Source organism: Nilaparvata lugens, chromosome 3 (assembly GCF_014356525.2).
Source record: "Nilaparvata lugens isolate BPH chromosome 3, ASM1435652v1, whole genome shotgun sequence".
In the NCBI taxonomy this organism is placed as follows: domain Eukaryota; kingdom Metazoa; phylum Arthropoda; class Insecta; order Hemiptera; family Delphacidae; genus Nilaparvata; species Nilaparvata lugens.
Genome location: NC_052506.1, coordinates 66,052,684 through 66,077,518, shown reverse-complemented (window position 1 = coordinate 66,077,518; position 24,835 = coordinate 66,052,684). Strand labels below are relative to the sequence as shown.

The 24,835-nt window shown below is 35.7% G+C and overlaps 1 protein-coding gene across 2 annotated transcripts; it reads right to left on the bottom strand.

Annotated features, from left to right (window-relative positions):
* Positions 1–415: 415 nt before the first annotated feature.
* Positions 416–24,772, bottom strand: LOC111048086 (protein slowmo). Of its 2 annotated transcripts, none has more exons than XM_039424342.1 (5): positions 24,417–24,772; positions 16,262–16,427; positions 10,670–10,756; positions 6,849–7,022; positions 416–1,966 (listed from the first exon to the last, which is right to left on the bottom strand). In XM_039424342.1, the coding sequence occupies exons 1-5, from the start codon at positions 24,446–24,448 to the stop codon at positions 1,925–1,927; spliced, it is 501 nt and encodes a 166-aa protein (XP_039280276.1). In that variant the 5' UTR covers positions 24,449–24,772; the 3' UTR covers positions 416–1,924. The 2 variants fall into 2 exon arrangements, with proteins under 2 accessions (XP_039280276.1, XP_022189623.1); XM_022333931.2 differs by having other exon boundaries at positions 506–2,869.
* Between the last annotated feature and the right edge of the window lie 63 nt (positions 24,773–24,835).

The following is a 24,835-nucleotide window of genomic DNA, read 5'->3' as shown; positions in this document are numbered from 1 at the left end:
CTAGCTGTTTACCCTGTTGTCAATATTTGCAGTAGCAGAAGTCTTCGGGGTGATTTACAGCATTTAATTTGGATTTTTGTTTAATAATAATTATCGTGGTAATGATATGTGGAATCCACTTTTTGCGGGTCACTTCGTGAGATAAGCGGAAGGGGGTAGCAAAATTATACACCACGAAGGTTAAGTCGCCAAGCAAAATATATGGAACAACATGTAATATTTAGGCACGGTTTCTGGGCCACTTATTAAAATTAAATCTAATGGATAATAATAGACTAATGGATTAATCTAATAGGTTTAATAGTACATTAGATTCAATATGTGCCCTAGAAACTGGGCTATAATCAATAAAACCTCTACTTCTAAATTATTCAAGTATATACAGGGATTCTCAAGATAGAATAAAATACAGGAGTTTGATGCTGACAATAAATTTATTTTCATAACGTCACAATATTATTTACCATCTATTAGAACAGTAAATTAAAAATAGCATAACTATGAGAAGTTTACTAAATTACTCCGGGTAAAAATGTACTTAACAGTCACACCTCAATGGAGAATTCTTGGATTGTTTCATATACTATTAAATTCGTGTTGAAAGATTTGATTTGATGGTCAAATATCTAGCTAGTTGTTACCAATTTTTATAAACCACCTACCTACTGGACTTTGATAACTACACTTTTTTATCTTACCTCTTGCTATCAAACAAGTAGAAATGTAATGTGCACTAAAACATATTTTTTAGACACTTAGGCCCGGTCGCACAACAGCCGGTTAAATTTTAACCGTGATTAATTTCACAAGAACCAATCAAGGAAGGCGGTTTTGAAAAGACGGCTTCTCTGATTGGTTCTCGTGGAATTAATCATCGTTAAAATTTGAACGGCTGTTGTGCAACCGGCATTTAAAGTTGATCTTGCAATTCAACGAATTATTCAGTTTCCACTGAACAAAGCAATAATGACTGTAATTATATTGTTCAAAACTCAGGAATAATGACTGTAATTATATTGTTCAAAACTCATGAATCTAAATTGATAGGAAATTATTACAATAGCATCAGTTTCATTACATGTGATTAACTTTTTTATAAGTTTGTAGATACAGATACAAGTCTGTGAACAGAATAAAATATTCTTAAAAGGATTTTGTAAGAAGAATGAATGTAAGATAACATCAATTCGGAGAAGAGCAAAATGGGAAAATTAGCAATAGTTTAAAAAATCGAAAACGCATGGTAAATTACTTCATTTCTTCAGACGAAACATAATATATTACGAGGAATGTCGCATATTTTTATAAAATGATTCTAAACAAATAAACATTTACAAATATATTTACAAGACTATTCGAATATTAAATTAAAATAAAAAATAAAACATTCGATTCATAGTCTATATTTTTCCAATTCGATTTCTGAAAAAATAGTCACTTATTCTGGATGATCTCTCTTTATCACAATGCTGTTCAATTAGCAATATTCATATCATTTATCTCAATTTCTATGCACCATATCTTATCCAAAACGAATTAAATTCTTCACACTATCTTGAATAAAATTGAATCAAGTCTTTTAGAATATCAAATTACAATAATAGATATGAAAGCAGTGGCAAGTGGCATAGTATGATTACATAAATTATAAATTTGTACTCAACAATGGCGGTATCAAGGATAGACAACTCTAAGAATTAAATAGTCTAGACACACAGGAATACAGAAGCTTTATTTCTACTTATTATCAAAGATAGGATCTTTGAACCAAAAACTTGAGTTGATTGGTGAAATGTTAATGATTTGCACCTTGCGCATACCGGTGCGAAACGCGTGACAGCAACAGCGGCATTTTCAACCATCTAATCACGGACGGCTTCCCGCTTCCGTCGACGTCACGATGTGCGTGGATCTGCGCAAGCTTCTAAACACCTGACTGACATTTTAGTACTCGAAAAGTTGAGATCTATATGGAAATGTCAAAGTAATGAGTATGAAGAAACTTCGAATTAAATAAAAAGTTTTAGATAAACCCTACGATTTAGAAAATAATAATATTTTTACATAATAGAAGAAAACATTTGCAATCAATTTAACTTCTAATGTCTTTTAACATTCATAATGTCGGGTCAGATTTTTCAAAATGAATATTGAATTTCATCAATAAATATTTCATTTATTCAGTTTAAAAATAATCAGGAACCAAAAACTGTCGGAGAAAACATTACTGTACAGATACAAAAATAACATGGTTATTCTAATTTGATTTAATAGATCATTTCTAAAAATCTCAACAAATAATAAAACTAAAGAAGCAATACATGTACACATATATTCATAATACTGTTTACAACGGAACTTTCAAAATTAACTGTTCTAAATAATATCTAAATTTATTGCTAAGCCATTCTGAGTGATAAAACGACTAGACATCAATGTATTTCGGTGCGGTTTCTCGAAATGTTAAAAAATATGAGACAGTAGCATAGAGTATGAAAATTTAATATTATTAAGCCAAATTAACGTTAAATTTTGTAACATTGATGCATCAATAAAAAATCTTGTGTCATCGATGATGATTTTATAAAGTGATAATACATTCTAGGAGATTTTTTTTTTGACTTAGTAATTCTTAGAATTTTGGTATTCCTTGAAATGTGGTTGAGCCTGCAACATTGTGGAATTCATCAAAAGACTTTTTTGCTGCTGAAGATAATTCATCCATAGATTTTCTAGCCGTTGTTGTAATGTCACCGAACGATTTTTTAGTTTGGTTTAATAATTCATCAGTGCTTTTAACAGCAGAATTTTTTATATCGCTCATCTCTTTTTCAATTTTCCCTATAACCCATTCCATCGCCTGGCGACCCTGAAAATTGCAATTGATTAGAAGCTAAGGATAGTTCATAAAATTCATCAAATTAAAACTATTTGTATTTTTCTTCTCTATAAAAGTAGTCAAATTAAAAAAAAGTTCAATAGTTACAATAAAACATATTTGATAATTAATTTCAATCATTTTTACTTTCCTTGCCCTATTACCATAGGTAAGGAAAGTATTGCTTTCCAAAAAAATTAAGGTACCCTAATTCCAAGTTTTCTATACGTTTCAAGGTCCCCTGAGTCCAAAAACATGATTTGTGTGTGTGTGGTGTGTGTGTGTGTGTGTGGTGTGTGTGTGTGTGTGTGTGTGTATGTCTGTGAACGCGATAACTCAATTCTTAATTAACCGATTGACTTGAAATTTTAAATTTAAGGTCCTTATACCATGAGGATCCGACAATAAGAAATTCAATTCAAGATGGCGGATAATTACTAAAAAAACATGTTTTTCACGGTTATCTCCGAAAACGGCTCTAACGATTTTCTTCAATTTTATACCATGGATAGCTATGGATAGTTGATAAGCCTTATCAACTGACATGAATCTCATTTCTGGGAAAATTGCAGGAGCTCCGTAATATTCTTGAGAAAAATGGCGGATAATTACTAAAAAACCATGTTTTTCACGGTTTTCTCGAAAACGGCTCTAACGATTTTCTTCAAATTTATACCATGGATAGCTATTTATAAGTCCTATCAACTGATATGAGTCTTATTTCTGGGAAAATTGCAGGAGTTCTGTAATATTCTTGAGCAAAATGGCGGATAATTACTAAAACATCATGTTTTTCACGATTTTCTCATAAATGACTTGACCAATTTTTTTCAAATTCATACCCTGCATAGTTATTTATCAGCTCTATCAACTGGCATGAGTCTTTTCCCTGGGAAACTAATGGGGTGTCCACCCCACTTGACCAATTTTTTTTCAAATTCATACCCTGCATAGTTATTTATCAGCTCTATCAACTGGCATGAGTCTTTTCCCTGGGAAACTACCCTGGGGTGGTCCACCCCATCCTTGAGAAATTGACTTTGAAACCTCAATTTCGTGCATGAGTTAGGTAGAGCAGTTTATAAAAAGAACACATAGTCGAGATATTTAATCTGTAGAGCAGCTGTTTTGACGACTTTTAAAAAAAATCATCGAATTTCACAATAATTTACACAAAGAAAAAGTACTCTGAAAACAATATTATAATATATACACATACAGTAGTCCAATCGTAGTTTCAAATATATGTTGCCGCCAATCGTCATTATGTTATTCCCCTAACCTAAATTATTCTCGTTCAAGAATGAGGCTTACAGTACAGTTAAATGTGCAAGGAAAGTTGTGTGAGTGTACCACACCAGATTTTTTAAACCTAGTCAACTCAAGACTATATGCATTTTAAATTCTCCAAATTTTCATTACGTCAAGTTTTCAGTTTGTAAAGTTTTAAAATAGACCCTTGCAGAGCACGTGTTACCTGCTAATCAATAAAAAAGTTTTGATCAAGGAATAAGGGAGTGTTATTTAAATCGATTTGCAACATTCAGAAGAGTACTGAACTCTACTCTAAACGACACTCCACAGCGTTTTCGGCTGACTGTACAGTGCGTCAGTCAGTCTATCAGTGACTTGACTTAATGACTTGAATGAGGAAGGGGCGGAAAAATTATAATTGAATAAAAATATCATAGATAACATTTACAATTTATTGATGCAAATATAAACACATCGAAGAATGCGTTTTCGCATTGCGGTTACATAATTAAAAACAAAAACATTAAGCAGATGAAAACAGTTTATCCAATATGTTACTTATTTGAAATGACCTTGATCAAAACCGGATAAGCAAGGTGGATAATATTAATTTTTCGTGATAGGTTATTATAACTACTCTAAATAATTTTGCTACCAAATTTATTATAATATCCTAGAGCCTGTTTGATTGAATTCTCCAATTGGTTTTAATTTATTCATTACCACCTATCGATTCAATGGATGATCAATTTATTATTGATTCACAAGAAAGTATGATAAGAGAATCGAAATCAAATAATATTCTAATCATGTTTAGAAAAAAAATCAGTGATTGGAAAATTAGCCTATTATATCTTGAAATTATTTCAGATATAATTGACACTACGTGAACTGATGATTAGAAGCCGAAATCAGTAAAATAAATCAACAGTACAGATATTTCATTATTAAAATTGAGAAAGTTTCACCAATTGACAGCATTTTATTGTTTGAATTCGCTGAGCGGTTCGCTGCGCTGTTCGAAGTTCGGTTCGGCATGAGTGGACTTAATAATGAATATCGAAAGAAACCTCATTGTTCCGATAGAACGTATCAATATGCGGCACCGATAAAACGCCGTATCGATACACTATATTTATAAAACGCCACATCGATACACCAACATGCATCATCCATCACTAATACACCACTCATCCACTTGCTAAATTTCAACTCTGTCCTTAATCAATATACAATTAGCTAGTTGACGGAAGTATCAAAAAATTCCCGTATCTCGACTAAATTCTCGTACATTTCCCGCTCAAATGAAATTCACGTACAATTCCCAGATTTCCCGGTTTTCTCGCCGCGTGGACACCCTGAACAATAAGATCTATTTTCAACTCGAATCACCATTATAGATAGTAAATTAATAGATAGTAATTGTAATAGATAGTAAATTCAATAGATTATCACAATTGGTGAAACAAGTAGTAATCTATTCATTGAGTGACAGCAGTTGACAGTGGGATTTGTAATAGAAGATTGCAGTAAATGAGTGAGTTAGTGAAACGTTTACGATTCAAGGCTATTTTATCATTATTGTTTAAAATGATTATACAAGTTACTTCTTCTTCTATAATCCCAAATTGTTTTTGTTTTGCAATCATGTTTGTTTCACAAGAGGATCACTTATTTTGATAAATCATAAAATATACCAATAAAAAATATAATTAATTAAAATCATACATTAGAATGGTTATCTCAATTCCAGAATCAAGTTATTGATTTTAATGATTTGATTGAATGAGTGAATGGCTGGTAGTTACCTTGCCAGCGTTCGTCATGATAGTACTCGTCAGTAGATCTTCCATTATTAAAATTGAGAAAGATTCACCAATTGACAACATTTTATTGTTTGAATTCGCTGAGCGGTTCGCTGCGCTGTTCGAAGTTCGGTTCGGCATGAGTGGACTTAATAATGAATATCGAAAGAAACCTCCTTGTTCCGATAGAACGTATCAATATGCGGCACCGATAAAACGCCGTATCGATACACTATATTTATAAAACGCCACATCGATACACCAACATGCATCATCCATCACTAATACACCACTCATCCACTTGCTAAATTTCAACTCTGTCCTTAATCAATATACAATTAGCTAGTTGACGGAAGTATCAAAAAATTCCCGTATCTCGACTAAATTCTCGTACATTTCCCGCTCAAATGAAATTCACGTACAATTCCCGGATTTCCCGGTTTTCTCGCCGCGTGGACACCCTGAACAATAAGATCTATTTTCAACTCGAATCACCATTATAGATAGTAAATTAATAGATAGTAATTGTAATAGATAGTAAATTCAATAGATTATCACAATTGGTGAAACAAGTTGTAATCTATTCATTGAGTGACAGCAGTTGACAGTGGGATTTGTAATAGAAGATTGCAGTAAATGAGTGAGTTAGTGAAACGTTTACGATTCAAGGCTATTTTATCATTATTGTTTAAAATGATTATACAAGTTACTTCTTCTTCTATAATCCCAAATTGTTTTTGTTTTGCAATCATGTTTGTTTCACAAGAGGATCACTTATTTTGATAAATCATAAAATATACTAATAAAAAATATAATTAATTAAAATCATACATTAGAATGGTTATCTCAATTCCAGAATCAAGTTATTGATTTTAATGATTTGATTGAATGAGTGAATGGCTGGTAGTTACCTTGCCAGCGTTCGTCATGATAGTACTCGTCAGTAGATCTTCCATATAGTTATGAAGTGGAACACTTTGAACAGTAACAACTGCTTCCTGTTTGAGTAACGTTTTTGATACATCTTCAGGATGCGGTTGATAACTCAGAGTCTCATCCACAGCAATGAAACTGCCAAATGTCAACTGCAACAAATAATTTTCAATTCATAATTTCTGCAATTTGAAATTATTCAGTTGAATACTATTGTATAGCGTGGGCATATATTGCAGCATTACTTTCATCGAGTACAGTGCTGTCAAATTTTACAAAAGCCAGAAAGCCTGTGAGCTATTTGTTTGTTTGAGAGAAAGAGCGGAAAGAGAGCTTTGGTTATTTTAATAAAATCAGCATAAAAATGGCAACTCTCTTTTGACTTACTGAAGACCAAAGTCGTTCGTGTGTTTGTATGTTCTACAATAACTTAAGAGAGAATTGACCTATCAGCATTAAATTTTGAACACGTATTCTTCAAACCTTTTTTACAGGTCAAGTTCGTTGGACAGCAAAATTGAATCACTACTTCGTCCTATTTCAGGACATAACAAATAACATTGAAAGTGCATAATACATGATTGGTGAAAAATATTTAAAAAAATACCAGCTGATCTTTTTCACCAATCATGTATTAGATTGTAGGCCTACACTGCGACGTTGCAATAGCGTAGGCCGCGGCCTTGTATTAGAGGTGGCTATGTTAATATACAACATAATATTTACAGTCCGGGTTCTGTAGTTTTGCCTATCGGCGGAGGGCCACTAGATTACAATACTACCCGTTCAAAAACATCGAAAAATTTTCGAAAAATGTATATTTCCATAAGCAACAGATGCTCTTTTGTATCTCCTCAAAAGTAACGTGTTGCATCCGCAGATACACAAGGAGCTTTTGGGAGTACGTCCTTTTAGCAAAAAGCAAAACCATAGAGTAAAGATACTGTTTAATTATTTAAACAGTTTATTTGTCTCTGGCACAACACAGCCTATCAGCTGACATTCGTTCAAAATGCTCTTTCCGTTGTTTGTGATACGTTGCAACTCTCTCATTTATGAAGAATCTCTGTGTGTAGGGAGATTCTTCCATTTAGGGATCTTGGGAATTTGAAGCAAAAGTAGGAATATCACCCCGCGAACCATACCTTGCCAATACATGGCGTTTTAAATTCACGGAGGCAAAGCTACGGGATGCGTACTGTACAACCTTTACATCAACAAACTGATACGGGCTGAGATATCAATATGCGGTTCCCGCCATTCATTTTCTCTTGGAGCTCTTTATCGAAATCATGTATCATGAATTTGGATTCATCTGAGGGACAAAGATGTTGAAGTGAAGAGTAATTTTTCATTTCAAATAGGAACTCCAATGAAACCTACAGTCAAATAATTATTATTCTTGTAGAATAAATATTTAGCTGTTTCCAAAATTTTCACCAACTCTGTATAATTAGAAGTTGCGGGTTTCAAAGATTACAATACAACCGTTCTTGAGCGAGTTATGCAACCCAGGGGGTCACTAGTGTATCCAAAGTAGAAAGTTACATCAATTTTAATTTATAGATATATTATCCTAATAGAATTGTTAGTGGTATTCACAAACATCACATTCTCAATTTATTTTTACCCTATTTCGAACATTCTATATTAATTTTACTTATTTATTAGCATGCATTTATAACTATACTTGATGACACACAATATTTCATATCAGATTAGATAAGTAGTAATGATCTATTTTCTATTCCCATTACACTTTAATGACAAAACTACGAGTTGATTTAGAAAAGTAGGAAAAACCAATCATTTCAAGTTGGCAGAAACCATCTCAAATGGAATAATAAATTATTGACAACTAACTCACTGTAATAAAAAGAGTGAATAATTTGTGAAATACTTATGAACACACAATATAACACACTTTGACAGTCATATAGGGCACCTATTCATGTAAATATATCTATAAACTAGTAGGTACCATAAGCACCCTCAAATAATATTTTATACATTTAAGTTACTTGACATACTGTAAAAATGTATCATCAATTTAAAAGCTAAAAAACAGTCTTTATCGTGGAAACTAAACATTTAACCACTGTGTAGCATTTACTTTTTATACGCATTATTTATTATTTTGCATAATGCATTTTGCCGAGTAATTAATTTACGAGTATAAATCACAAGTCAATATTTTTCCACTGCAATATTTTTGTAGAAAATTGATGGTGAGTAAGCAATTGAATAAAGTTCAAAAATTGAATTGAGATAGGAAGACATCATAGGTAAGCATAGGGAAATGTCATAAAATTACACATCGTCAGGTGAATTGATTATTAAGGCCCGCCGCAAAGTAAACCCACGCTAATCCACGAAAAGCAACCCACGCCGTGGGATGTTTTGTAAACCATTGCTATAGAATTATTCATAATCAATCAGCTGACAAGTGGATTATTCATTGCATGTATTACACAGATGTCTAGAGAAGCCTACCAATGGTTCACAAAACATCCCACGGCGTGAATTGCTTTTCGTGGATTAGCATGGGTTTACTTTTGCGGCGAGCCTAATACTGGAATTGGCTCTCTTAAAAGAGTCGTGATGATATTTTTAGCATTGTAAGTTAATTGTATTTCAGAGAAAGTAGGTTTTTATTATTGTGACACGATTCACTGATATTAGTAAGGGTAAATTTTATCAATGAAACTGCCAAATGTCAACTGCAACAAATAATGTTCAATTCATAATTTCTGCAATTTGAAATTAATCAGTCCAATACTATTGTATAGCGTGGGCATATATTGCAGCATTACTTTCATCGAGTACAGTGCTGCCAAATTTTACAAAAGCCAGAAAGCCTGTGAGCTATTTGTTTGTTTGAGAGAAAGAGCGGAAAGAGAGCTTTGGTTATTTTAATAAAATCAGCATAAAAATTGCAACAATGTGCTCCTATTCTTGTGAAAAATTACATTGGCCATGACGCCACGTGCTGAAAACTAATGTTTGCACTGTCTGAGTATAGCCAATATACTCTAAATAAAAAATGTTTAAACGTGGAAAAAATTCCGCGTTGTCAAATTGTGCGAAATTGCAAACGTTTTCATGCGAGCCCATTTATGAATGGATATATTCAATGAGACAATCCTGCATGACAATCCACTATGTTGTCGAATTGAATATATCCAGTCATATGGGCTCGCATGAAAACGTTTGGGCAACTTGGACATTTTGTCAAGTCTCAACTTCTTTTAGGGTTGTGTAGCAGAGAGGAACTAGAGTTCTAACTCCGCCCTCAATAAAAGCAATTATTTAATTAAATAGTTCAATTCTTTTATTCAGAGTTTCGTAATAGAAAATTGACAGTTTTTTACTTTGAGAATACAAAGAAGGAAGTAATAGTGACGAGGATGAAAATACAATCTTATGAACTTAAAAGTCAAGCACAATGCCATCAATGTTCATTCTGCCATAAGAAAAGGGTTTCAGGCGTTTTAGAGTCGGCAGGGCAGAAACCTCTCCGATTGGCTTATCAGCTGATTGAGATGGCGTTCGGGAATCAGCCTATCGGAGATCAGACCCTAAAAACGCCTAATAAAAGCTCCGTATGGCTTGCGTTATGCATTTGCAGCAGACTTTTAAAAATGAAATGATACTTTAATTCAGTATGTTGTTTATACTTTAATTCAGTATATTGTCTATCAAAATATGAAGGACAAAACATATATTTTAATTTTATATTCAAATAAAATAAAAAAGCAGTCAAATTTTCATAGTAGGTGAAGAATCCAACAAAACTTACATTTCTTGTCTTTAGAATCATCTGTTTCGAACTGGGATTGACCTCGGATTTTTCAATGGCATAACAAATATTTGATGGTCCCACAATCTGTAAAATAAACATAATATGAAAGTCCACCAATGTAATGATACACAAAAATGAAGCAAATTCAGGTTTGAATAATTCATTCTCCAACTTAGAATAAACTTCACAATATTTCAATGGGAAAGCATTCCTCCGAATTGACTATTGATCTATACACAAAGAAACAGCCCACAATCTAGTAAACGTGATTTTAAATATTTAAAAATAGAATTTACAAAATTTAATCCATTTTTCAGTCCACAGAGTCCATACCTTTCATCTCTTGCTACAAAATCGTATTAATCGCAGAAAGCTGCGTTTACACCTAAGTTATTAACAAAATGTTAATAGCTTACTCCTTAAAAATTCTATTAGATTGAACGGAACTTGACAAACACATATGTTCATCATGTGTATGATAAGTTATGTTCAATCTAATAGAATCTATCCTATTATATTAAGCGAGCAATTTCTGTATTTTTATGTCTGGTTATTTATATTTATTTATGGTTATTTATGTTCAACGGATCTCGAAAACGGCTCTAACGATTCTCACGAAATTTGGAACATAGTAGGTTTATGATATAAAAATTCGATTGCACTAGGTCTCATCCTTGGGAAAACTCACTGAAAAACATTAAAAGGAGAATTCATCCTTGGCTGAAACAGCTGAGACTTTCGTCGTCTGTGGATAGTAAAAAAGTGAGTGAGCGAGTGAGTATGAGAAAAATCAAAATATCGCATCCCCGAAATTCATAAGATGACGTATAACCAGCTGTGAAATATATTTCACGACCATTTTAGAGAATTGTGTTCAGTTTATCAATAAATAAAAATAACGGCGAGCTCGGTGCCCCGATATTAAGGATTAGGTTATCAACATTATTTGTTAACTAGCTGGCCCGGCGAACTTCGTACCGCCAAATAGTTAATCCATCTCATGACAAACTTTAGCTGGATGCACACCTGAGGAGGCGCGATGTGGCATTTTGCATCCAGGTGCTTCTTGCTTATTGGTTTGAGTAGAAAAGCTCACACACACTGAATCGGGCATGGCGTGGAACGGTGATCAATCTCCATAAGATCGACACTTTGTATCACCAAGCCGCGCCTAAGGTGCGCTTAGCCTTAGCTTAATCTGATGCATTATATATTTATGAAAATTATCCAACAATCAATATTTACATTTATATCTCAATATGGACTTGCTATGTGCTTAGTTAGTTGTGTAGCAATTTGTATTTGTAGTTGTGTAGTTGACTGCAACTTGCTGATAATTCAATGGTATAATATCTCCTTACTGCTGATTTTCCCGTGCATATTCTAAATTTACAGCATTTCGAGTTCTACGACCCAAGTTTGGACGTCATTCGTACCCTGGCATCATTTAGAATTAAAATTGTGTGAATCAGTAGAAAAAATTTGGTGTGGCGCATCACACAACTTTCCTTGCCGTTATAAAAATTGATCACCTGACGCTAGTGTACTCGCGCATCTCAAGTCTACTATTCAAAGTGTTTATGAGACAGCTGGTGATAGGTCAATAACGCTGGAGATACACGAGGTCTGCTATCTCTTCGTAGTGAATGATTTAATAGAACCAACAGTTGTCAACAGTTTGCAATTTAATAATTACATTTTCTCGGATTTCAAGCTCATTTTCAATTTTAGGTGGACATGTTACTGGGCATTAATTACAGAGATTTTCATGCTCAATCTTTTCCACTTGAAATTTTTTGTTTAAATTGTATATGAAGGCTGATAATTGAGAATCTAAAATCAAACTTTGCATAGATGGGGCAAAGCTCCTGGAATTTTTACAGATGTAGTACTTGTTGCAGTTGATAGAGCTTATCAATGACTATTTCAGGAATGAATTTGATCAAAATCGTTGGAGCCGTTTTCGAGAAAATCGCTAAAAACCCTGTTTTTGACAACATTTTCGCCATTTTAGCCGCCATCTTGGATTGCATTTGATCGAAATTGTTCGTGTCGGATCCTTATAGTGTAAGGACCTTACATTCCAAATTTCAAGTCATTCCGTTAACTGGGAGATGGGATATCGTGTACTATCACGTACACCCTGAGTAGCTTCAGAGGTGGGTGATTGATACCCAGGTGTTGCCCCTGGATGACTTAGCTCAGTCGTAATGTGGGCGGGGAAAGGAGGCAAGTCGAAGTTCCTCTTCTTTCTTCTTTGTGCCTCAGCTGGCGTGGACAGCACCTCCTGGTGCTTCTGACGGCGTGAAGGTCGCTCTCTTCTCTGATGACACCACTTCGTGGTAATTTTGTATTGGCCTTACGGCCTCGGTTCCGCTCCAGTATAGTAGGAAGAGGAAGGATAGACAGGAGGGACGGCAGCCAACGGGCCACTGTGCCCGGAGAGGATAGAAGGATAGGGACGGCAGCCAACGAGCCGCTGTGCCCTGGGAGGATGGAAGGTTAGGGACGGCAGCCAACGGGCCGCTGTGCCCTGGGAGGGTGAGAGGATAGGGACGGCAGCCAACGGGCCGCTGTGCCCTGGGAGGATGGAAGGTTAGGGACGTACGGCAGCCAACGGGCCGCTGTAAGGACAGGAGGTCAGGGACGTACGGCAGCCAACGGGCCGCTGTACAAGGACAGGAGGTCAGGGACGTACGGCAGCCAACGGGCCGCTGTACAGGAGAGGAAGGTTGGGAGAGGAATGCTGTGGTCTGGGGCTCGTCCGGCGTTTATATACTCTCCCAAAGTAGAGGGGATGGAGTTTCGCCGCCGCCAGAGGCTGTAAGAATCGTCTCGATGCGCGGAGGATGGTGCGTCATCGATACACTCCTTATCTCCGCGGTCAGCTAGCTTTGCTGATAGCCGAGCGTCTTTCAATAATATTATTATTTTCTCGTCACAATTTTACTTCGTGACAGTACACAGACGCACATACACTCATACACACACACACACACACACACACACACACATACAGACAAATACCCAGAAACCACTTTTTCTGACTCAGGGGACCTTGAAACGTATAGAAATTTAGAAATTGGGGTACCTTTTTTTGGAAAGCAATACTTTCCTTACCTATGGTAATAGGGCAAGGAAAGTAAAAAAATCTGGTGTGGCGCACTCACACAACTTTCCTTGCCGTTATGAAAATTGATCAAATGACGCCAGTGTTCTCGCGCATCTCAAGTCTACTTATAAACAGAGATCTTAGCCAGCTGGTGACAGGACAATAACGCTGGATACATACGAGGTCTGCTATCTCTTCATAGTGAATCATTTGATAGAATCAACAGTTGCCAACAGTTTGCAATTGGATGATATCACATTTTCTCGAATTTCAAGCTTATTTTCAATTTTAGGTGAACATGTTACTGGACATTAATTGTAGAGATTTTCATGCTCAATCTTTTCCACTTGATTTTTTTTTGTTTAAATTGTATCTGAAGCCTGATAATGAGAATCTAAACTCAAACTTTGCATTAATGGGGCGGAGCTCCTGAAATTTTTACAGATATGTGACTTGTGGCAGTTGATAGAGCTCTTTAATGACTATTCCAGGTATGAATTTAATCAAAATCGTTGGAGCCGTTTTCGAGAAAATCGTGAAAAACCTTGTTTTTGACAACATTTTCTCCATTTTAGCCGCTATCTTGAATTGCATTTGATCGAAAATGTTCGTGTCGGATCCTTATAGTGTAAGGACCTTAAGTTCCAAATTTCAAGTCATTCCGTTAATTGGGAGATGAGATTTCGTGTACACAGACGCACATACACTCATACACACACACACCACACACACACACACACACACACACACACACACACACACACACAGACCAATACCCAAAAACAACTTTTTTGGACTCAGGGGACCTTGAAACGTATAGAAATTTAGAAATTGGTGTACCTCAAGTTTTTTCGGAAAGCAATACTTTCCTTACCTATGGTAATAGGTAACGTAAAAACTAACGTAACGAAATAGGGTAAAGTAAAAATTGATGAACAGATCTATCGACGGCTGTTGAATGACGCAAATGATTATAACAGCTGATTTTTATTTCTGTATGTGGCCAGCTCACAAATCTTCTTCCATAAGGATTACATGTAAACTTTAAAGGACCGTGTAAGTCGGATTATAAATTTGTTAGGTCATAAACCTGGTCCTGAACATAACGAACATAACTAAAAAAAATCATCAAATTCGGTGCACACATAAAGTTATTGAATGTCAAAATTTGAGGCTCGATTTGTATTTATACAGATAACTTTGGTGTAAACTAAGCTTTAACCTGGAGAATTTTTACCAATCACTTCCTGTTCAAGATTTCAATTTTGCAATTCGGTTTTGTTTTTTACTCATACAGTACTTTCTATGATTTAGTGAGAGATACCTCACATCGTTGTAGAGCATTCAACACATAAATTCTTCAAATAAAAATTAGCATAGACTCTACTGAGAGATTCAAGTTATTATTAGTTATATTGTAGTCATCTAATACAAATTTCATTGGAAAGATGAGATTAAAATAGGAGAATTCCAGTAATTGAGAAGAAATTAAACGATAAAAATGTTGAATAAAATGTATAAATCTTTTTGTATTTAAATAAAATGCATGTCAGTCTGCGAAAAATGATTAATGATAAATATCAAATGTGCAACAAATGATGGATTAGAGGTCAGAGTAATTACAACAAAGGCCAAAAATATTACTACATGCTATGAGTTATGTCATATCAGTAAATGAGTAGATAATTTGTCATTACAATCCCAATCACAATAATATGGCGATCTGCAACAACCATTGGAATATCGCGTGAGTCAATGGTGTGATAGGTCATTGACTACATTAACAATGACTATCAATGGCAATGGATAGGCCGGCCTACCAAATCAGTGTTGATAAATGAGATTGATCGAATGTCAATTGTGTTACTCGTTGAACTTGCTTATATCTGAATCTAAAGAAAACTTTCACGTCATGATAATCAAGTGAATTTTGTGTTGAGCGTAGAAGTTTACTGAATATAGTTTACTGTAAATACTTAAAAAAGGAAGTTTTGCTGCTGCACCCGGTAGATGAATATTTCCTTTGAAAATGCCAACATAATATTTCACATATTCATCCTTATTATTATGTTTTTTTTATTTTCCCCCACACAATATTAAAATAAAGTTATGACTGCCGAGTGAAAACCTAGCTTAAAAGCGCCGTTGAGCTGAAATTAATTATTATCAATTGTATGTTTTATACTGTAATCATATAAATATTTTTTCATATTTTACTTTGATTTCATAATTTGTTCAAGTATCATAATTTCCTTTAACAAGTGTATTTTAACTGTCTGATTTATTTCGACTCCTCCCTGCACTCGGACAAATCATCCATGCAGGGAGTTATATTCATTATATTGTTACACTATTACTTTGTAAATATGTTTTTTGATTAATAAATTTTAATTGAATTAGAATTTGAACAAAAACAATATCATATTTCCATCTTTTCACGAAATTATTTTTAACGTGATTTTTTAAAGTGTACTCACTGACTGAACCCAACGTGGAAGACCCCACTTGGAACTAACTAATCGATGTGTGAGAAGAACACCACCTTCGACCTTTCGTTCGATCACATCCGTGCCGATGACAGCCGGATTCATCGGGTTAGGGTACTTTCTCCACGCCGCTTGACATACCATCTCCCACGGGTGGCTACAAAATAGACAATCAATGTGAAAGCGATCGAAAGTATTGAACTGTATGAGAATAAAGAGTTGGAGGAGTAAGGACCGTTTTCCGAGCTCGGGATTTAGCTAAGTTCTAGACTTTAAATAGCTGGATTCAGAAAATTGGCTTTCCGAAACGGGGCGTGGTCGCAGTTTTTATGATAATCTTTATTTTCTCATTTCTAGAATTGGAAACGTTTTTCCTTGACGAAATGAAACATTCCTAAATAATTCAAAATATTTAAAACTTTGCACTATTTTCACTTTATTTTATTTTGTGTTCAATTTTCTAGTTTTTTGAAATTTAATTTAAACATGGACTACGACTACGCCCCGTTTCGGAAAGTCAATTTTTCTAACTCCAGCTGTTTATAGTCTAGAACTTAGCCGAATCCTAAGCTCGGAAACCGGTCCCAAGTGTTAATGAAATTACCAATAATTTCAATAAGAAAAGACAAACAAGTTTGGGCCAATCCTAAATTGGCAAGAAGTCGAATAATATCTTTTGTTCAGCTGTATTTTCTTGGATGAATAAATTATGAACAGATACAAATGTTTCTTGTGGTAGGCTATCCAATCCTTAAATCATGGAGCTGATCTATTGATATAACTGATCTTGAAGGCGCCAAAGTTTGCCGATTTTTATCATCTTAATTTCTTGTGGCTCAAATCCGACCCAGGTACAACAGGAGGCTGATGAGTTGTTTGATGGTATTTAATATTTTGAATGCTGCTGGAGGGTGTTTGAATTGCTACTAAATGTGGACAAAACACATACATTAATGTGTATACCAAGTCGTTGTCAGCCCATCAGCACTCACAGTGTTTTTTGATTTTTTTTTTTTGAATTTATTTATTCAAGTAAGTTACAATACATTCTGGTTCATACACGAATCTACAATAAATTACAGTACAACAGCCAATTATGCAACAAATTTCACATATTATGAAAACTTATTAATTACAATGAAGATTGAATGCAACATTAGAATATTGATAATATAACTACATAAATCAGCGGTGTTTCAACAATGAATAAATATACATCCCACTATATATCATATGAGTTGGGGTATAAGTAATTAGTTGCTTATTGCGTGTAATAATTACTATTTACAAACTTCATTCACTGATATGGGATTAAAGTTTTTTATAATAAAATTAGTAAAAATGTATAATACAAACAAACAAAATTATGGTATTAGTAAATAAATATTAATGTTCTATTAAGGATAATAATAAGAAAGGTTATTTTTAGAAAAATGAAAAACAGTAAAGAGTGGAATGAAGAATAAATAGTTTCAATATTTACAGTCTAACTAAATTTTCACAATTTTCCACTCTAATATCAACCAACCAGGAAAATATTTTTTATTTTTTTTTTTAAATTACGTCCTAAAGACTCCAGTCATGGAGTATAAGACAAGTCATGTTATTACATAATAATTCTAACACTAAGTAGTTCAACCTAGTTTAGGTTTGAAAGGAATTCTTGTACACAATAAAAAGCTCTATCAACTAAATATTTTTTAATTTGTTTTTTGAAAATCTTCAAATCATCATTACTTTTCAAGATTTGAGGTAGCTTGTTATAAAATTTCCTACCAATATAATCTGGTTTTTGTTCAAATAACCTACTATTGTGACCCCTTATATGATAATCTGCTCTGTTTCGCGTATTATACTCATGAACATCTGAATTCTGGATCACACCACTCGTTTTCACATGCATTACAACTTCATATACATACAAAGATGGCACAGTTAATAGACCAAGCTTTTTAAATAAAGGCCTACAAAAGTCTAACCTATTCACTTTCTCTATACATCTGAGTGCCTTCTTTTGAATCTTAAACACCCTGTCCATATTTTGTTGAGATGAATTACCCCATACTAAAATAGCATACCTAATATGAGATAGTATAAGTCCATGGTAAGCAGTTAAAAGTAGTTTTTTATCATTCAGCCTAGCAAGCTGCCGCAGGACAAATACCCCAGATGATATCTTATTACATATCCTCTCAATGTAAGGATGTCATGTTAATTTCCTGTCCAATAAAATTCCCAAGAATGCTACTTTCTCTTCTTGGTCTAATTCATTTTCCTCTACAAACACATTTATTTCTCTATCCTCTACTGAATTATATTTACTTTTGAATTGTAGGAATTGACATTTCTTACTATTTATTGTTAATTGCCTATGCTTCAAGAATTGGACAATTGACTGTACTCCAGTAAAAGCATTTATTTCTAGACTATCTAATAAATAATTGTTAAAGATAAGCGATGTGTCATCAGCAAACAACAGAGCTCTGTGATCTTTTAACTCTTTTGGTAATTGGTTCACATACAACAGAAACAGTAAGGGACCCAGAATTGAGCCTTGAGGTACTCCAGCCTGGACCTCCAGTTTTTGAGATTTAATTTTTACTATTTCATTCCCATCCACCTTGGTAAGCTCAACACACTGGTTTCTACCTATGAGATATGATTCAAACCATTTTAGTTCTATACCATTCACACCTACAGTTTTTAGTATTTCCAATAATATTCTATGGTTCACAAAATCAAAAGCTTTGGATAAATCAAGAAATATTTATGTGTTAAAGATAAGTGATTTCGAATAAAAATAAGGGCGAATAAAAATTGAATTCTTCCCTAATGTAACTTGGTATTGAATTATACATTTTTGGTCCCAAATATGTGTAGTTTCTTTTCCCAAATGTAGTGTTCATCCTTGGTACTATTGAATACGTGTTTCTCTGCCTTGTTTGATGGTTATGATCTGCCAGTCTTATGTGTTCGTTGTTTCTCCTCATTCGCGTGATGATAGCCTGGATGTAGAGTTGTCTTACACTCAGTACTTTACTGTCCTTGAAAAGAATGTTCGTGGGGAATTGATTCTCCTTGAAGCCTATTATTTTTAGTATTCGTTTTTGAAGTTTATAGAGAGGTTCAACATGTGTAAAATTCGTAGCTCCCCAGATAATTATGACGTATCTTAAAATTGATTGCACTAAAGAAAAATAAACAGTTTTTAATGTCTCATAGTTGAGGATTTTACGGAGTTGATAGAATTTGTAGAGAAGCTTCCTGATCCGGGTAATTGATAGATTAATGTGCTTGTCCCATTTGAATTTGTTGTCCACTATTGTTCCTAAATATTTTATTTCATTGACTTGTTGAATTGAAGGGCAATCACACGGGTTGTTGGTGCTTCCACAGTGATGCAGGATTATTGAAGAATCCGGTGGTCTCGTCCGTTCTGTCAGAGAAAAGGCTAAAAATTTCGTTTTTGTTGCATTTACTGTAAGCAAATTTTCTCTTAACCATTTATCGACTTTCATCAATTCTTCCTGTGCCAGATTAAAAACTTCCTCCCAGGTGTTTCCTTCAAATAGTATACACGTATCATCAGCAAAAGCTATTACTGTCTAAAAGCTAGTGTGTCTCTCCTTGGATTCACCATTGATCCAAGGCTTACCTGGGAGTTCCACATTGAGGGCATCTGTGAGAGGCTTTCAAGAGTCACGTATTTGCTGAGGAAGGTGGTGAGCAGGCACTGCTTGCTAGTGGTGTATCATGTTCTTCTTCATAGCATCCTGAGCTGTGGCCTTTAGGGTCATGTACCTGCGTGTGAATAAGTGTTAAACTGCGAAAGAGGGCAGTCTGTATCAGTGACTACATGGATTGTTGAATTTCTCTCTAACAGTCTACGGTACAATGGCTTCATCCATTATTTTTATATTTGTGCGAGCAAATCTTGAAAATTTCAACACACGGAGTGACTTCCAAGGCCATAACACTAGAAATCCAGCTCTTATAGATTTGCCGTTTGACGAAGACCCTTGACGCATTTCCTGCATTGGCTTTGCGGATTTTTAATAAAGGGGAAAGCAATTTGTTCCATTAAGGAATATTTCTTGATAATTTGGTAGGCACCGGGTCGCTGATGCTGTCATTCTCGATATAAAAATTGAATATAGTGTCACGATGTATATCGTAACTAGTGAGGGGAATTGAGTTTATGGCTTGTTCTAAGACGCTTTTATCTCTTGATAAAATCACAGAGTCCAACGAGCAGCCCAGCCGCTGGGCTACCGCTCAGCAGTGCTGCGCATCCTTACTCCCCTCTCTCTCGACCACTGAGGGAGGCTCGTGAAGGGCTAGTAGGAGCTCAGTCTAGTGCGGGTGAGCAGTGCGAGCGGTCGACAGAGGGAGTGAAGGAAGCAGCGCGCAGCTAGCAACATAGTACATCTCGTATCCTGAGTGTACTCCGACTCCTTCGACTACTAGGAGTTGTGTCTGAGGTTATCGGGGGTTAATCGAAGACACTGGAAGCTCCGAGATTCAGCATTCACTTGGGCGAGTGTTGTTCGACCAATTCGACGACTATGGGCAGCAACCTGCCTGTTTCAACCAGTAGCGAACGTCAGGTTTTGGTTAATACCTGACTGTACCCTGGTACATCATCGCGGGAACCAGGAAAAGCAGAAGGACCTCGAGAAAGGCTAGAGAAGGCCTTTTCTTCGACTCCGCGGCACGATCCTGACCCCAGGAAAACACCCGGTGCCCGAGATTTGGGATCCGGTGACCAGAGGTGAAGCCCGGTGCGCGGGCTCCTATAGCTTGCTGATTCGCCTTCGAATAGCAGGAGGGCCTCGAGAAAGGCTAGGAAAGGCCTTTTCTTCGACTCCGCGGCACGATCCTGACCCCAGGAAAGCACCCGGTGCCCGAGATTTGGGACCCGGTGACCAGAGGTGAAGCCCGGTGCGCGGGCTCCTATAGCTTGCTGATTCGCCTTCGAATAGCAGGAGGACCTCGAGAAAGGCTGGGGAAGGCCTTTTCTTCGACTCCGCGGCACGATCCTGACCCCAGGAAAGCACCCGGTGCCCGAGATTTGGGACCCGGTAACCAGAGGTGAAGCCCGGTGCGCGGGCTCCTATAGCTTGCTGATTCGCCTTCGAATAGCAGGAGGACTTCGAGAAAGGCTAGGGAAGGCCTTTTCTTCGACTCCGCGGCACGATCCTGACCCCAGGAAAGCACCCGGTGCCCGAGATTTGGGACCCGGTAACCAGAGGTGAAGCCCGGTGCGCGGGCTCCTATAGCTTGCTGATTCGCCTTCGAATAGCAGGAGGACTTCGAGAAAGGCTAGGGAAGGCCTTTTCTTCGACTCCGCGGCACGATCCTGACCCCAGGAAAGCACCCGGTGCCCGAGATTTGGGACCCGATGACTAGAGGTGAAGCCCGGTGCGCGGTCTCCTATAGCTTGCTGATTCACAGCCTTCGAATAGCAGGAGGACTTCGAGAAAGGCTAGGGAAGGCATTTTCTTCGACTCCGCGGCACGATCCTGACCCCAGGAAAGCACACGGTGCCCGAGATTTGGGACCCGATGACTAGAGGTGAAGCCCGGTGCGCGGGCTCCTATAGCTTGCTGATTTGCCTTCGAATAGCAGGAGGACCTCGAGAAAGGCTAGGGAAGGCCTTTTCCTCGACTCCGCGCCACGATCCTGACCCCAGGAAAACACCCGGGTGCCCGAGGTTAGGGACCCGGTGACCGACTTCAGCAACCAATTCAAAGGCTCTCAAACCCTGCTATTTCGGATCCTAATAGCAGGAGGACATCTAGTGCAAATCGGGAACGTTACTCCCGTAACAGAGATCAGATCACGGCAGACACCAGATCGTTCCTGTTCCTCTCACTCCACGCCCAACCCTGTTAGGTAGTGCGAAAGCACGGCCCCTCTTACCTAAAAGAGGGAAGCAATTCTCCAAGGTGCTCAAGACTCTGTTTCAACCCCCGACTCGAACGAGGGTGGTTGGCGGACGCCCCAACAAGTCTCCCGTCCCCTGCTGCGGCTCACCCCAGTCGCTAACTGAGTCTAGCCGGCCCAGAGCGACACTGGGAATTCTGTTAGAAGGTGTGGGCAAAAATCTACTCCGAATAGACTAATCCCATTACGTTCCTGACGTAATCCCATCCTACCTTCTGATATTTGTGAAGATGAAAGTAATTTAAGGTAATATTTAGTAGGTGTGTCTTGTACTGTAAGACTGTGAGATCATGAATTTGCACACTGACAGAAACTTATACCTGGCAAGTCTTTACATGATATATAGGCTAATAGCAATGCTGAATACTACTAGTAGATGGTAGGTAGGCTCCGACGGTTAAAAATGAGCTGCCAGGAGACCTCGAAACCACTTTATATGTCGATGTTTTTTGGTTTCTTCTGCAAAAGTAAGATAAGTAAGTGTCCCCATAGCAGACAACAGCATGTCAAACTTGACGTGACTGTGTGCACCGACAGCTGCTCAAGTTGTTTTCAATAAACATAAATTTATCATAGGATTCATCATAGCATTAATGACCCTTTATAAAACTGTACTGACAGACCACAACTTGGTTGAAAAAGATTTTGGAATCATTTACAAATTCTTTGTCAATAGGAGGATTCAAACATAGAATGGGTTAAAACACGATGAAGCACAATAACAGAAAGGCACAATACCTTCAATCAATCAAGTAATAGTAAATCTCTTTTTGCTATTAGAAAAAACGACTAGAAGTCAGATATTTTACAATAAATGAATTAATCCCTCACTGTGACAACGAGATCATTCGGCAGGTTCGCCATCTTCTTGGTTGTGTAATAGTATTAATAATAAATTGGTTGTTTTCATCTGGAAATTCTTATATATTATCCTTAAGTTTCCAATTAACATTTATAGGGATGAGTTTTTTGTAAACAAGTTACATCTTAAATTATTTTAGCAAAATAGAAATTAAGCAAATCTATGAATTGAGAGCTTCTTGGCTTCATAAATAATATGAACTTTATAAATATTTTTGCTTCTAAGATAGATTTTAGTATTCAACTTGAAACTGAGAGACATTGTAACCCTACTCAACAAATATTAACTATTAGATATGATTTATGACTGTCAAAATATAAGTTGGCAAAGAGAGTGAGAAGAAAGGATTTTCAATAATTGGCATGGAATAAACTTATTTGAATTTCAGCCAAATAAGTTTAGCCTAGTGTGTTTAATATCACACCTAATAGCACATATCACATCTTGACATTGAAATCAAAAGTTATTTAAAACATCAGACAATATTCTAACAAGTTATAAAAATAACAGAAGTTACTACCTTGCAACAAATAATCATTCTATATTCTATACCAATTAAACGTAGTATAATAACTAATTATTCATGATAGAATAATTTAATAAATGAAGTAAACACGTTAATTTAAAGTAATTTTAAGACAATATTTTAGCCAACACTAGTAACCACGATTGAACTTAATAGGTATTCAAAACAACTCACTTACCGCATGATCATCGTTCATTAAAATAAATTGTGTGTGCAAATTTAAAAAGAGCTCAACTTGAACAATCTCATATAATTATTATAATGCAACATATTTTATCCGTAGATAGTTCTGAAAGTGTGACTGGATACTTTAAAACCCCAGGTATGAATTAGAATAATATAATATTATACAAAGTAAAATAACATTAGGTAGGATATATAAATTCAAACTATACACCGTGCTAGGTTATAATTGTTTTGACAAATTCTCTAATTCCTTAAAAATACTGATTATTAGTTCATTTATAAATGCACAAGAGAATCCTTTTGCACAAATCTTTATTCTTTATATCAATAGAGTAGATCATTGAATAAATACAGCCTGAAAGTTAAAAGAAACCAAGCAGTATTTGAGTTTTTCGAAAAACTTACAGAAACAACTTGAATGCGTTAATGTAATACTTTAGCTGATGAATTTATTAACTGATATGGCATTATTTATTGAATGAAAATCAAATTAAAAAAAAACAAACCCAGGAAGTCATAAAAATATACTTGACTGTAGCGTTTATAAAGCAGGATCAAGGTTAATAATAAACAAGTAGAAAATGAACTCACATTAAATATGAGGTGTTGATAATAATTAAACTTACTTGAAAGTATGCTCTGAAGTCCAAATTTTCATATTCAATTGATTCTTGAAAATTCTTCAAACTAATAAGTTTATTAATTTACAAATAAAAAGAGCAATGATGCCTAATGGCCATTGCTTCAGACTTCGACAAGTGAAAAAGAGAGAGCAAGGATAAGGAAAGATTTCAGAAGACAGAATAGCCGATCATCTGTTTTGATTGCAGACAGTCTGTCCAACATATGCTACCGACAGAAGAATACCGTAATTAACTTGCAAATCTTCAAATAAAATCTGATAATCAGATTTTGAAAATAGTTTTAAAAAATATCTCAAGATTTTTTTACTACATTTTTATTTGAAATAGTTTATGAGAATGTGAAATTGGTCTTTGAACATGGTTTTTGTTGACAGCTGACTGACACAAGGACAAAACCCCTG